This window comes from Arvicola amphibius, chromosome 3, assembly GCF_903992535.2.
Source record: "Arvicola amphibius chromosome 3, mArvAmp1.2, whole genome shotgun sequence".
NCBI classification, from domain to species: Eukaryota; Metazoa; Chordata; class Mammalia; order Rodentia; family Cricetidae; genus Arvicola; species Arvicola amphibius.
This window is the reverse complement of record NC_052049.1, coordinates 9,763,400-9,778,256: the sequence shown is the minus strand read 5'-3', so window position 1 is coordinate 9,778,256 and position 14,857 is coordinate 9,763,400. Positions and strand designations below refer to the sequence as shown.

At 40.6% G+C, this 14,857-nt stretch overlaps 1 protein-coding gene across 1 annotated transcript in view; it reads left to right on the top strand.

Annotated features, from left to right (window-relative positions):
• Dnah5 (dynein axonemal heavy chain 5) overlaps positions 1-14,857 on the top strand; it is a 214,837-nt gene that overhangs the window by 11,177 nt on the left and 188,803 nt on the right. Inside the window, 8 exon segments of the mRNA XM_038322871.1 lie at positions 4,354-4,514; positions 5,219-5,440; positions 5,930-6,067; positions 7,838-8,014; positions 9,298-9,411; positions 10,137-10,244; positions 11,078-11,200; positions 11,806-12,021. Of these exon segments, the coding sequence (XP_038178799.1) occupies positions 4,354-4,514; positions 5,219-5,440; positions 5,930-6,067; positions 7,838-8,014; positions 9,298-9,411; positions 10,137-10,244; positions 11,078-11,200; positions 11,806-12,021 (1,259 nt within the window).

Genomic DNA, 14,857 nt, shown 5'->3' with positions numbered 1-14,857 from the left:
GATGTTGTATATGTATGGTGTCATGGTGTGTATATGTGTGATGTTCATATGATGTATGATATTGTATATGTATGATGTGTATGTGTGTGTGATGTTTTTGTGGTGTGAATGAGTGGTATGTGCATGTGTAGTATATGTTTGTGATATCTTTGTGGTATTTATGTATGGTGTGTATATAGTATTTGTGTATATGGGTGTGTTGTTGGATGAAGCCTTTCTGATGACAACTGGGCTAGACACCAATCTGGTCACAAGAGATGATCAGTTCAGGCTGTTGCTTGTGTTTTTGATCTTATCCATTCTGATAGATATAAGATGAAATCTCAGACTCATTTTGATTTTCACTTCTTTGATGGCTAATGATGTTGAACACCTCCTTAAGTGTTACTTGGCCATTTGAGATTTTTCTGTTGAGAATTCTGTTTAGATCTGACCCACATTTTTAAATTGGATTATTTGGTTTATTGATATCTAGTTTTTGGAGTTCTTTATGTATTTTGGAAGTCAGTCCTTTGTTGGATGTGGGTGGTGAAGATCTTTTCCCACGCTGAAGGCTGCTGCTTTGTCTTGCTGATGATGTCCTTGCCTTATAGAAACTTTTTAATTTCATGATGTCCCATTTGTTATCAGTCTTTGGGCCTATGCTATTGGTGTTCTGTTCAGAAAGTTGTCTCCTGTGCAATGCATTTGAAATTATTTTCCACTTTCTCTTCTATCAGGGTCAATGTTTCTGGATTTATGTTGAGGTGTTTGATCCACTTGGACTTGAGTTTTGTGCAGGATAATAGATATGGATTGATTTACATTCTTCTACTTCATCCAGTTAGACCAGCACCATTTGTTGAAGATGCCTTTTTCCCCCATTGTATAATTTTTGGCTTCTTTGTTGAAAAGAAGATGTCTGTAGGTATGTGGATTTATGTCTGGGTATTCAATTTGATTCTGTTGGTTACTATGGTCATCTTCCTGATCCACGGGCATGGGAGATCTTTCTATCTTCTGATATCTTCTTCAATTTCTTTCTTAAAAGACTTGAAGTTCTTGTCATACAGGTATTTCACTTGCTTAGTTAGAGTTGCACCAAGATATTTTATATTATTTGAGGCTATTGTAAAGGGAGTTGATTCTCTGATTTCTTTCTCAGCCCATTTATCATTTGTGTATAGGAGAGCTACTGATTTTTTGGATTAATCTTACATCTGGCCTTGTGACTAAAGATGTGACTATGTTTGTTTCATAGAGAAATTGTTTGTGAATAGAGAGAGAGTAGATGCTTCAATTGGTAATATGCTTGCCACACAAAACACAAAAACCTGAATTTTTATCCCCAGAGTCCACGTTAAAAAACAAGACAAAACTTGGTATAGACTGTGCCTATAATTTCGTCAGTGGGAGGGCAAACCCACTGACTCCTGGAGCTCATTGGCCAGCGAGCCTAGACAGTTAATGAACTCTAGGTTCAGTAAGAGACCCTGAAATAAAAAATAAGAGCAATTAATTAATAAAGACACTCAATGTCAACTTCTTTCATGTGTGTTCATACACATGCATGCACCTTTATACACAAACACACACACACAAATTAATCATGTATGTAAATCTTGAATAGCTGGCATTTCTTTTGTAATAAATTTGATTTTTTTGTTTAGTTTTTTGAGAAAAGGTTTCTCTGTATGATAGCTCTTCTGTTCTGACACTTGCTTTGTAGGCCAGGCTTGTCTAGAACGCACAGAGATCTGCCTGCCTCTTTCTCCTGAGTGCTGGGATTAAAGGATTGTACCACTACCGCTTGGCTTAAATTTGAGTCCCCGCCCCCAACAAAATGCTCAGTACAATTTGAATAAAAAGAATCAAAAGATAGAAGTTTTGATTTCCACTTCAGATTGAATAATATGTGTTACACCAGGAAGTGTTGTGTTCAGCCATATCCATGCCCGGGATGAAATTGCCTGTTCCATATAAATTGCACAGAACAACAAGGGCTCTTCGGGACATATAAGCAAGATTTTTTGTTTCTCTCTCATTCTCCTTTTTAATCTTTTCAGCGTGGATAGTTCTTCTGACCTTGGAGCAAGAATCAGGCCCCTGAATGACATTTCTAGACATTCTTAGGAAAAATTCTTATGGTCATTTCAAAACTGCAAACACAGTATTGATTGAAACAAGAAGAGTATTCAGTTGACCGAAACTAGTTAGTCAGACGTGAAGTGGACCCATCCTTTTTTGTGCTCACCCTCTGCTTCCTCTGACCTTCATCTGGAGCCGCTGAGGGGCTCCACTTGTGGCATGAGAGGCACTCATGATTCTCCTCTGCTTTATCCTTCATCCCAATTCAGCTCAGGCCAACCACAGTGGTCAGGTCAGAGGCCAGGTACAGGGAAGTTAACACTGCTTCTGCTGTGCTCTTGGAGGTCAGGTACAGGGAAGTTAACACTGCTTCTGCTGTGCTCTTTGAGCTCAGACTCTTGTGGAGCTGGTGGGTCTCCCATGGGGCAGTGCCTACATAGCCCACAGTGTGGATTGTCCTTATAAAACTCGCAGCCCTCAGCCTCAGCGTTTCACAGTGCTTGCCAGCTGGAGTCCCTCTGTTTTGCATCCTCCCAGTTAGCTTCTTGAGCAATGGAGTGTGGCTCCATGCTGATTCTCTTCAGGGAAGTTGCCCCACCCTATTCAGCTGAAGCACTTGCTCCCATCCTAGGCCCACTTCTTTCTGTGTATGTTGTGTGTTGTGTTTTGATTTATTGGCAACAGGCCTCATATCCCAGACTATTACATCGCCAGGTTCCAGGAGGCATAAGTAACACAGACTTTCCAGGAGGTTGGATTGAAAACCCTGCTTCTTTCTAAGGGGTGGAATTGTCTTCCCTTGCCTTTCCTCGTTCTAGCACTGGGTGGTCGGCATCCGAGGAAAGCTCCCTGAGGCTCCGGGGCAATGGGGCAATTAGACAATGGATACCTCCTTCTTGACCTGAAGCACAGCACCAATGCCCACACCTGAGATTTCTGCTAGAGACTGGTTTCTGGTTATCTGTCCCATCTTGGTATCTTGGTTGTCTTGGACGTATTGCTGGTTAGACTCAAGTGCATTCATGAGAAGTGGGAGATCTCTGGAATGCTAGAGTATCTGGCTTTCCTTTTTCTGGGTCTGTTCCGAAAGTTCTACTCAGAAGCTCAGCACCATGAGGAGGAAGCACCACAAGGAGGAGAAAAAAAATCTGTTCTCAGGGCTTGGAACTCAATTTCTGTTTCACTGCCTTCTTCCAGATTTTCCCCTAAGCACCACCCCCTCATCTTAATGGGAGAAAACTGAATCTTCACTTCACTTATGGATACAAAATTTACTTGAACCCAATGATACAATGCAGATCATATTCTGATGTACCTAACTGATCCACTCTGGAAACACATGCTTGGAAAACAAGCATGAGCTTTCAGAACCTTCTGATAAGGCTTGATGAGCTAATAAGTTTATGAAATTTTGTAAGTGGTTTACACACAGATTCCTTCAATCCTCACAAAAAATCTGCAAAAAATTTCCAAAAAAAGTTACATTAGAATAGACTTTCGCATTTTTTAAAAAAAAAATTGTGGGAGAAGCTGGTGAGATAAAGATCCCCAGCTGCTTTTGCAGAGGATTCAGGTTAAGTCCTGAGCAACTGCATGGTGCATGCAACTTTCTACAACTCCATGTGTAAGGGATCTGACACCCTTTTCTGGCTTCTCAGGGGACTAGTCATAGATGTCACACCCATACAGATAGGTGATGAATGGGTAACTTGTTCAAGGTCACGCGGTGAGGAAACAGATGGAGGTTGAAGCTCTGGTTCTCACTCTAGAGCAACAACATCAATTGCTTTGCCATCTTACCTCTGCACATCCTGATGCTGTGATCTACAGACCAGCCAGCTGCCTGGACTATGATGGTGTCATGGAAATACTGAGAAGTGAGAGTCCCGAGTTTCGTAGTTAGAGCTGTCTTTTGACCTTGTGTCTGCCCTCTGTGGTTGGAATGGCCTGGGATAACTCTCGGGTGTCTCAGTGGAAAGCTGTAGTAGTGTAGACGTGGTACCTAGGAGAGACCTGAGATACTGCACATGTCAATCAGTGAGTGCTTTTTGTCTCCTCCACACCCCCCCCCCCGTCCAGTCTCTCTCACTAGCTCTGTGATCTGGGATCTAGCAGATCCTTTTAGATCTCTTTTAGGATGAGACTAGAGATCATTCACATGATGGCTCTGCTTGAAGCACAGGGGCAGGTCAGCCACAGTAATTTCTAGAAGGAAACTCATGCTGGGAAGCAATACTGTGCACCACAAGCAGCATTTATGAAACTGAAATTGTTTTGCATTTGTAGGACAGTTTGGCTCTTCAGGAGGGGTGAATCCTGTTTCTGGAAAGGTGAAGAAACCCAAGGTGTTCGTCACCGAAGGAAAAGATGTTGCTCTTACAGGAGTCTGTGTGTTCTTCATCAGGTCTGACCCATCCAAAGCCATTACGGCTGAGAATATCCACCAGGTAAGGGCACAGTCATTTACTTGCTCGAACCCACTTGTTCATGTGGAGATAAGCACTGACTTACTCAGGTGTCTAAAGCTACTTTCAGGGTTTGGGGCTTCAGTTTAGTGATTCAGTGCTTGCTTAGCATATACAAGGATATCAGTTTAATACCCAGGACATACAAATAAATAAATAAATAAAAAGCTTCGAGGAAAACACCCTTATTTTTTTTTTTAAAAATATTTTGGCATTTAAGACAGGCAATTAAAAGATATTGCCTTTTGATAATGAGGAATTTATATTCAATTTATTAATAAATATCCACACAACATTGTATCTCTGTGCAGAGTGACCTCTTTTTTTCCCCCAAGAATCCTCCTACCCATAATTTACTTATTGACAAGATTTCTAAAAGTGGATATACAACTTTATGTTTTCTGTAAAGGAAAGTACATCTATACAGGTGTTCCTGAGTACTAGGGGTTGTGTGACCTCATTAATTTCTTGTAGAAAATAAATTGGTGAATATTTACAATTCAATTTATTTTATTTTTTTAGTTAAGCGATTATAATTTGGACTAATATAAAAGTATCCTTCTCAAACAGAATATTAAAAAAAACGGTTCACTTGCTCTTTGGCTAATTAGCGTCTTCAATGACTTGGCTGCTATGCTGCAGTTGGGGCTAATTTCTACAATCCAGGATGATGAAATGTTTTCCAGGAGGTGAGCTTTAACATGCTAGACACCACAGACGGGGGTCTGCTCAACAGCGTGCGGCGTCTGCTCTCAGACATCTTCATTCCGGCTCTCAGAGCCTCCAGCCATGGCTGGGGTGAGCTCGAGGGACTGCAGGAGGCGTCCAGCATTCGGCAGGAGTTCCTGAGCTCTCTGGAAGGTTTTGTGGGCATCTTGTCAGGTGCACAGGAGAGTCTGAAGGAGAAGGTAAGAAGGACTGAGTGGCATGTTAGAAAACAATCAGATTCTCCACAAAACAGAATAGGAGGGGTGAACCTCTTCTTACTTTGGCTTTACTTTACTGCACTGAAAACTCCTGAAAGTGTTTGTGGGTAATTTTAGTGTCTTCTTAGGATGTGATTGTAGCTTGCTTGAAATATAGTATGCATGGCTTAATGCTGTTGGTGTCTTGGCGACTATTTCTAATTTTCTTATTAACTTCTTTATTTTACGATGTATTGCCTCGAAGACAGCCCTCAAATCTGACCTCAAAATTTTTTGTAGCACTTAAGACGTAGCAAAGGGTAGGTATTATTATTGTTCTCATTATTATTAGGGTACCACCCTTTCATTGAGTGGTCAAGGCAGTAAAGATGTGAAGATTCTGCTGAGCTCCATTTAGACCCAAATTGACCAAAATGTGTATAGGGACATTTATAAACATTGTCTTTTTATTGTGCTCTTAATTTTAATTAGGTAAACCTTCAAAAATGTGACATATTTGAACTGACATCCCTGAAGGAACCCGTGGACTACTTGGCTCTAGCTAGTGACCCCGAGACTGTGGAAAAAGTAGAAGGTTGTATGAAAGTGTGGATCAAACAGACAGAGCAGGTAATTCCCAGAAACCCATGGTTAGTCTCTGATGCCACATCACTGGGGTTGCTGTTGGAGAAAGTTCCACCCTGGCATTCTCCTTGTCCACATATCACAGCACGTGCTCTTAAAAAGATTTCAGGCAGCTTCTATTTGCTTGCTTGTTTGTTTGTTTTTTGAGATAGTGTTTCTCTGGGTAGCCCTGGCTGTTCTGGAACTTGCCTTGTAGACTAGGCTGACCTCGACCTCACAGATAATCCTCTTGCCTCGGCCTCCCAAGGGCTGGGATTGAAGGCATGGAGGACCACCACCCACTGTAGCTTCTGTTTCTGATCATTATTAAAGAGGAATAGGGCTCTCACGAAGCAGAAGTTGGTGACTTTGTTTACTTGAGTGACTAGAAGGTTACATGAGGCTAAATCTTCCTGAGAAAACTTCTGTAGACCTGTGGGGGGGTTCCTAATTCATTGTGTCCTTCAAAGGAGAGCTTGAGAACAATTTTATTTTTTTAAGCTGGAGAGATGCTTAGTGGCTAACAGTACTTGCGACTTTTTTTTTTTTTTTTTTGGTTTTTCGAGACAGGGTTTCTCTGCAGCTTTAGAGCCTGTCCTGGAGCTAGCTCTTGTAGACCAGGCTGGTCTCGAACTCACAGAGATCTGCCTGCCTCTGCCTCCCGAGTGCTGGGATTAAAGGCATGCGCCACCACTGCCCGGCCACTTGCTACTTTTGTAGAGGACATGAGTTCAGTTTTTAGCATTCCTGTCAAGTGACTTACAACTGCCTGGATGATGGAGGAGAGTTATCTGTCTATGTTTTTTTATTGGTTAATTAATAAAGAAAACTGCCTTGGCCCTTTAAGAGACAAAAAATTAGGTAGGTGGAGTAGACAGAACAGAATTGTGGGAACAAGGAAGTAGAGTGGGGGAGACGCTTCAGGCAGTCGCCATAGTGAGTCTCCATGCTGCTCCTCTCTGAGATGGACGCAGGTTAAGATCTCTCCTGGTAAGCCACACCTCGTGGTGCTACCCAGATTACTAAATATGGGTTAAAGGAAGATGTGAGAATTAACCAATAAGAGGCTACAGATAATGGGCCAGGCAGTGTTTTAAAAGAATACAGTTTCCGTGTAATTATTTCAGGTGTAAAGTTAGCCGGTGGCTGGGTGGCGGGACGCAGCCCCCCCCTTCCCCACCCCCCCCCCCCCCCCCCGCGCTTCACACTACACCTGGAACTCCTTCCTGCTCCAGGGGGAAGCAACACCCTTATGTGACCTCCCTAGGTCCTGCACTCACTTCCAAATGCCCCCTCATAAACACACACATGTGCACATGAATAAAAAATATTTTAAAGAATTTTGGAAAATTGTAAATGGAGGTGACTGTTCTGCAAACAATATCTACATGTAAAATCAACCTGTTCGACTCTTGAAGTTTCTCGAAGTTGTGTTGTTTCGGTTTATGCAGTAAAAGAACAGGTAAGGAAACTGCATGTATGCATGGAAGTCATCACCTAAGTCATTGTCACAGAGTAACAGTCAACTTAGTTCCTGTTTGAAATTAAAAGCAAGCAAGCAAACAAACAAAATTGGGTACGTGCTGGGTTAGTCAGAATCCTGTCATTGGAATCATGGTCCATTTAGTGTAATTTCTCCTCCTCCTCCTCCTCCTCCTTCTCCTCCTCCTCCTCCTCCTCCTCCTCCTCCTCCTCCTCCTCCTCCTCCTCCTCTAGCTCATGCATGGTTTTCATACCTCAAGTCTCACGTGATTGCTTGTTCTTCTGCGTCTACAGATCCTTGCTGAGAACAACCAGCTGAGAAAGGAAGCAGATGATGTTGGGCCACGAGCAGAGCTGGACCACTGGAAGAAAAGGCTCTCCAAATTTAATTACCTTTTAGACCAATTGAAAAGCCCAGAGGTGAAGGCTGTGCTGGCAGTGCTTGCTGCAGCCAAGTCCAAGCTGCTGAAGGTTCTTAGCCATCTTGTGACTTAGAATAAGGGCATAAGAGAGCTCTCCATCCCCAACTCCACAGAGCAATTAGGCGTCATTTTATCGGAATGAAAATCTTTTAAGACTCGATAATTAATATTAGCCATGTAATTTTGGATACTATGAATTGACCTTCAAGCTAAAGACATTTGCTGGCTGTTATACTTGAATGTATATGTATTATTAGTGAGCATTGCAAATAACTAAGATATAATGTGACCATATGACTGAACATGTACATGTGCATGCAACGTGTAATAAATTCAGACAATATAGGTGTAGCAATCATGAAAACTTAAGCCCACAAATATTAGTTTTATACTGCAAAGCAAATAATCCCAAAACTCATTAGCTAAAAAACAGTATTTTTACCCAAGGCCAGGAACTGGGGTGTAGCTTAACTAGGTGCCTCTGACTCAAGGTTCCTTTAAAGTTGCACCTGGACTATTGGCTAGGTTCACACGGGAAAGGCCTGCTTCCGCATTTGCTCAGGACATGGCTGCTCTTTTTTGGCCAGAGGCGTCCTTCAGTTCTTACCAGAAACACCGCTCCACAGGCAGCTGATGGGGTAGCAGGCTTCCTTTAAAGAGAACTAGGAACTGTGTAAGAGGGCACCCGATGCAGAGGCCACAGTCTCGAGCTTCTCCTGGGACTGACGTGGTATTGCTTGTGTCATACTAATAAATAACCAGGAGCAAGTCACTAGACTTCTCTTACATTGTGTGTTTTAGAGGAACTTCACACTTCGTGATACAATACAGTTTAGAAATGTTACCATTAAGATTGGGATACAACAAATTCAGTGTGTTAGATCCCCTTTAATTTTTAGGTATCTTTCTATTTTAATGTCTTGACAAATAGTTGATAGTTAACAAATATTTGTTAGATCATCAAATAGACACAAGTTTAGGGCCCTGGGAAAAGGGAACTCAGGTTAGAAAGGAGAGAATATGGAAAACATGAGCCTGAGACACAAAGCTAACTGTTGGCCACAGAGCAGGAGGCTGTGACTTTAAAGATCCGTGCTACCCTGTAGTGCTCTGTGCTTGAGTATTCACGAGAAGTCTGGAAATGGAAGCCTTTACACATTTAGTTAAAGGTTTTGGTTTGCTCTTCCATATCTTTCTAAGATTCATGTTTAAATGCAGGAAGCAAAGAGCAAATGAAGATGATTAAGGGATGGGAGGTGATGTTTAGTGTCTCTTACTTTGCAAGTTCCTCTGGGAATAGTTGTGTTAAAATTGCTTTTGTGTTGTGTTTAGGTTTGGCGGGAGACTGACATTAGGATTACTGATGCAGCAAATGAAGCAAAAGACAATGTCAAATATTTGTACACACTGGAGAAATGTTGTGACCCTCTGTACAGCAGTGACCCTGTGAGTTAAGGTTTCTGCACCTTACGTCCACTGGTGACCTTTTCTGCACTAGCAGAGTGGAGTGCTGGGTTTTAGCTGACTGATATGACCATTTGTTGGAAAGAACTTAGAAATCTCATATTCTCCAGAGTACATTCACATAGATTTACATATACCTTGTGCCCACATCTATCTATCTATCTATCTATCTATCTATCTATCTATCTATCTATCTATCTATCTATCTATCTCTATCTATCTATCATCTACCTATCTATCTATCTATCTATCTATCTATCTATCTATCTATCTATCTATCTATCTATCTATCTATCTATCCATCCATGTTGTATATTTAAAAATACTATATTTCATTACATTTCCCATTAAATATTGAAGCTGATATTCTAGGTTATACCCCAAAAGAACTATGGGGAAAGCCATTCATTGATGTTCTAAAAAAAATCTGTAGCTTTAGGAAATGTTGCTTGTGTACATTACAAAACCAACTGTTAGCATATTACTGTCATGGAAAGCAAGACTTTGGTATTGAAATAAATTTTGATTTGCCACATATGACTAAAATAACAAAAATGAACTTATTGTAAAATATGTCTGTGTAAAGCATCAGGTACTATTTAAGATTATTTTGTTAACAATAAAACTTTATTTTAATGAAAATAGAATGATCAAACTACCACAATCAGACTTTTGTTTAACTTGACATTTTCTGGAATCTCTTCCAGATAAGTATGATAGATGCTATCCCTACACTAATAAATGCAATTAAAATGATCTACAGCATCTCTCACTATTATAACACCTCTGAGAAGATCACATCTCTGTTTGTAAAGGTGAGTGCATAGAGGAGAGTTTGTGGTCACCTAGCTGCCAATGGTCAGTTTTTGGATAGTTAAAATATAAGGAAAACTACTTAACTGGCTATCCTGTCTTTATCTTTCATACTGCAGGCCTACATTTGTTTGATGGCACACTTATTTGGTTGTGTTAATACAATAGTAGTCAAGGTAATAAGATGCAATATTTTGGTATAAAGTAGTTAAAATGATCCTGCCCCAAACAACTTTTATAGTTTAAACTGTAAGACCACATTCTGACTTGTAGGCATTTTAATTTAGAGTGAATATTTCCTTGGTAAACGAGACACAAAAGTCCATTTGTGTGATTGGCATTTTATGTGTATTATTTGTATGTTCTTGTGAAACTACTAATGACCAGAAGCATCTTATTAAAGACATTTTCAGGTAGCACAAGAGGAGAAGAAATTGTATACTGTATACTGACTCTCAGCTCCCAACACTAGCATAGCCCTAAAATCAACGGGCACCAACACATGATACTGCTTTGCCACACCCTCACTTCCAAGATTTATTCATTTTGATTTTATGTGTATGGGTTTAGCCTGCATGTATGTTTGTGCACTGTGTGCCTGCTTGGTGCCTGCATATGCTGGAAGAGTAGATCAGATCCCCTGGACCTGGTGTTCCAGAGTCACCATGTTGATTCTGGCTGTATTAGACGGTCAGAGTTGTGAGGGAAAAGCGAAGTTGAAGATGAAGGTCACACACGGTGGATTCCGAGAAGAAGAAGACTCAAGGATTTGATTCAGGTTTATAGTTCATCAGAGTTTCATGCACCTAACAGTATTTTATTGGAAACATTCCAGGTGACGAATCAGATGATATCGGCCTGTAAAGCCCACATCACCAACAATGGCACTGCCACCATCTGGAGCCAGCCTCCGGACATCGTTACACAGAAGATACTGTCTGCAATTCAACTGAAGCAGGTAATGGCTAGTTTAGGTGGGTAGTGCGCTCCTGCGTCTTGTGTTTTATGTTGCTTTTCTGAGACCAAGTTAAATCACTTGTCAGTGATATTTTTGGTAGCCAAACAGAATAGCAATTGTTTTATTTTTAAAAATAACTTCATTGTTAAGAAAATTGAACGTTAATAAACCTTCTGAGAATGTATGTTCATTTATTCTCCTAAAGTTGTGAGATACCCTGGTGACTATGATCAGTTTTCTTCAGGTATCCTATAGACCTATGGGGAGATAGACTTAAAGCAATTCTGTTACTGAAATAGTGGGACCACGGAGAAGACACAGGTTTGAGTTGCACTAGGAATAATGGTTTGTTGGAGTAGACGATCAGAAGGGATGATGGTTCCGACTGCTGGCTAAATGCATAGGAATACAAGCATGAAAAGATGGGGATTTTCAGTCCAATTCTGCTGTCACCTTCAGTTGAGAAATCAGAAGAATTCCTTCCTGCTCCCAAACCCCCACCCTGTTCCTTCCTTATTAGGGGGTGAACCCAGGTTGCGTAGATGTTAAGCAGGTGTTCTATCCTGGGTCATACCTTCCTTACGCTCTTGGCTTTGGGTCATCAGGGGTATCAGTCCTGCTTTCATGAGACAAAACAAAAGCTGAAGCAAAATCCGAATGAAAAGCAATTTGACTTTAGCGAGATGTATATTTTTGGAAAATTTGAAACTTTCCATCGACGTCTGGCCAAGATAATGGACATCTTTACAACCATCAAGACATACTCAGTTCTGCAAGATTCCAAAATAGAGGGGTTGGAAGACTTGGTCACTAAATACCAGGTATTACATGTTTAAATTCTGTTTTCTGTGAGTGCGCATAACTGAACTTACATATTTTACAAAACAGTGATATTTAGACAAATCATCTGTATATAACATAAAATATGTTTGGGTTCTTTAATAATAGAGAAATTGTATTTATTTGAGAATTGCATAGTGAGACTAGTCCATTATTCTCAGGTGTGTGGTTATAAGGGTAATGTGCCCGTGGTTTCAAGTTCCTCATCTTTAAGAAAAAGCATTTTCATTACTAACACAGAAGAACTCTTAAAATACAATTTTTCCCTTTGAAAAATTGGCAGCGTACTGCCCCCCACCCCATCTGCGTTCTATGTGCTATAATCCAGTTCGCAAGCTTCGGGCAAGGGGCTGGAGGTTGAGGAAACACACACAGAGACAGGCAGACACACGGACCTCCAATCACTGGTACAAAGCCCTTCCTTTAATAGCACCATGGAGACTTAAATACCCAGCAGTCAATGGCCAACAGGTGAAAATCCCATCCTTTGATCCTCTAGGCAAGGCACAGCTTTTAGTAACTTCAATTAAAAGGCTCTAGCAGGGAAGAGCAGCTGAAGGCCAGGACTCCAATTGGTCCCAACAAAAGTTAATTTTATTATAAAAAACTTGCAAATAAATAAAATCAGTACACACCAAAATTAGTGAGACCCAAAGTCATTTAATGAACTTAATGAACTTAAATATAATTAGAATTGGAATTTGAGATGGAAGCTGTGAAGCTTCACATGAGATTTTACACTTTCAGTATTGAATATATTTTGTGTCTTTATTGGCCTCCAAGACCCAAACATCCCTGGCATAATTAGAACTAGAAAACCGCTTAGCCTTGTATCTTCTTTCATAACTCATGTTCATTGCCTGTATCTACTTCTTCCTCATCCCCCTTTATTCAGATTTTCTTATTCTCTTTTATTGTTTCTTGATTCATGCAGAAATAGTTTATGAAGAACATTCTATGTCAGACACTATTTGATACCAAGATTTGAGTGACATTTAATTATCTGAATACATTTAATTCATGTATATGTTAAAGATACTTAAAGAACTAGAGTCAGTGTGACGGTTTAGTGTGCAGAAGTGTCCGCTGTGCAAGCCTGACAGGCTGAGTTTGATCCTCAGAACACATGGGAGAAAGAGCTAACAGATTCTCAAAGGGGGCTTTCTGCCTGCTGCCGGCAGGCTGTGATAAGCACAAATCTGCCTTCACATTTATGTCTATCAAACATACATATGTATATAAGCTATAGAATAAGAGATCATGGAGTTCCCAACCCCAGCTGGTACATCCAAACACAGCCCTACAGCTGAAGTCAGGGGAGGAGAGCACAGAAGACTGTAAGAGCCAAAGGACCAGACACTGGCAGACAGTGTTTTTAGACATGACCGGGATATGGCAGCCATGTAGTCTCAACAATGTGGTGCCTAAGCAAGACCTACATTATGGCCATGGCAGCTGACAATGCCAATGTGACTGAAGGGAATCTTTCAAGGCCCCACTTTAGATGAAGAGCTACAGTCAGTCAATGGTTGCTGGGAGAGAAAATCAGTCTTCCCCAGTGATGAGACCCTGATCGGTTATCCAGTTACAGGTGGCCAACCCTAAACATAGGTACACATGAACAACACTAAATGGGCTAAGTAGGTGTGTGACACACTCATACTACACACACACACACACACACACACACACACACACGACCTGAGTAGGTATATGTGACACACACACAGATATGTAACAATAATAATTTCAGAAGAAAAGATCATAAATTTGAGAGAGCGTGGGAAGGAACCTGGCAGGAGTTGGAAAGGGGAGAGGGCAGTGTGGAGATGTAAATAGCAGTATGAAATTCTCAAAAATTGAATTAAAAAAGGAACATATGTTGAAAGAGTTAATTAATGCAGCTTCTCCACATTCATCTTAAACATGTCACATACTGCATGCACACTCCCAGTTTCCACGGGTGGATACTCCTGTCCTCATGGAGACAACAGGGAGAATGTGTTGTTTTCACTAGTAGACCTGACTCTAGAAGTTAAGTAGCTTGTGCACTTGTTTTGTATATTAAGAGATCTGAATGATGCCTGAGTGGAAATGACTTTGAAGAGAAGATTGTGGGAGGAGACCCAATAGTCTTCATAAAAATTACATGCCTTTGTCAATAATGTGGGGCTCTGAGTTTGAGGACAGCTTAGCACCTGGCTATGAATGATCGCAAAGCGTTACTGCTCATCATTCTGAGCAAACAGAACTTCTGATAATAGTGTTTTCAAGGAGATGAATCCCTAATTTATACGTTCCTAGCCACGGGCTGTAGCTCTGCAGGAGAGCAAAAGGAAATTAATCCCAGAGCATTTGAAAGTGGTAGACTGTGTTTGACGTCTCATTTAAACTTGATTTGGGAGATGACATCTCTTCTGTGGGTATCACAGCACCCCCATTTTCTTCCTATCTGGTTTTTATTTTGGTAAAGTCTTTTCTAACTATTCTTTGCAATTATTTAAGCCTTTCAATAAAAATAACATTTCGTTAAATTCTACTCTGGGCTTCTTTTTAGCTTGTTTCAGATGTAATTAATATATACAACTAATATATAATTAATATATAAATCACCTGCCTATATTCACATGTGAATTATTTAATTGTATGTATTTGTCCAAATTATCTTTAAATCCATGGGACGATGCTTCTTGGATGACTCCTTTGGATGAAGGATGGCGAAGTTTTACTGTGTTCAAAACAAATAGCACCGAATCAATGAGAGACGTAGAAGATCAGGTTCCCTTTAAACAGACATTTTCTCAGGAATCATTTTTT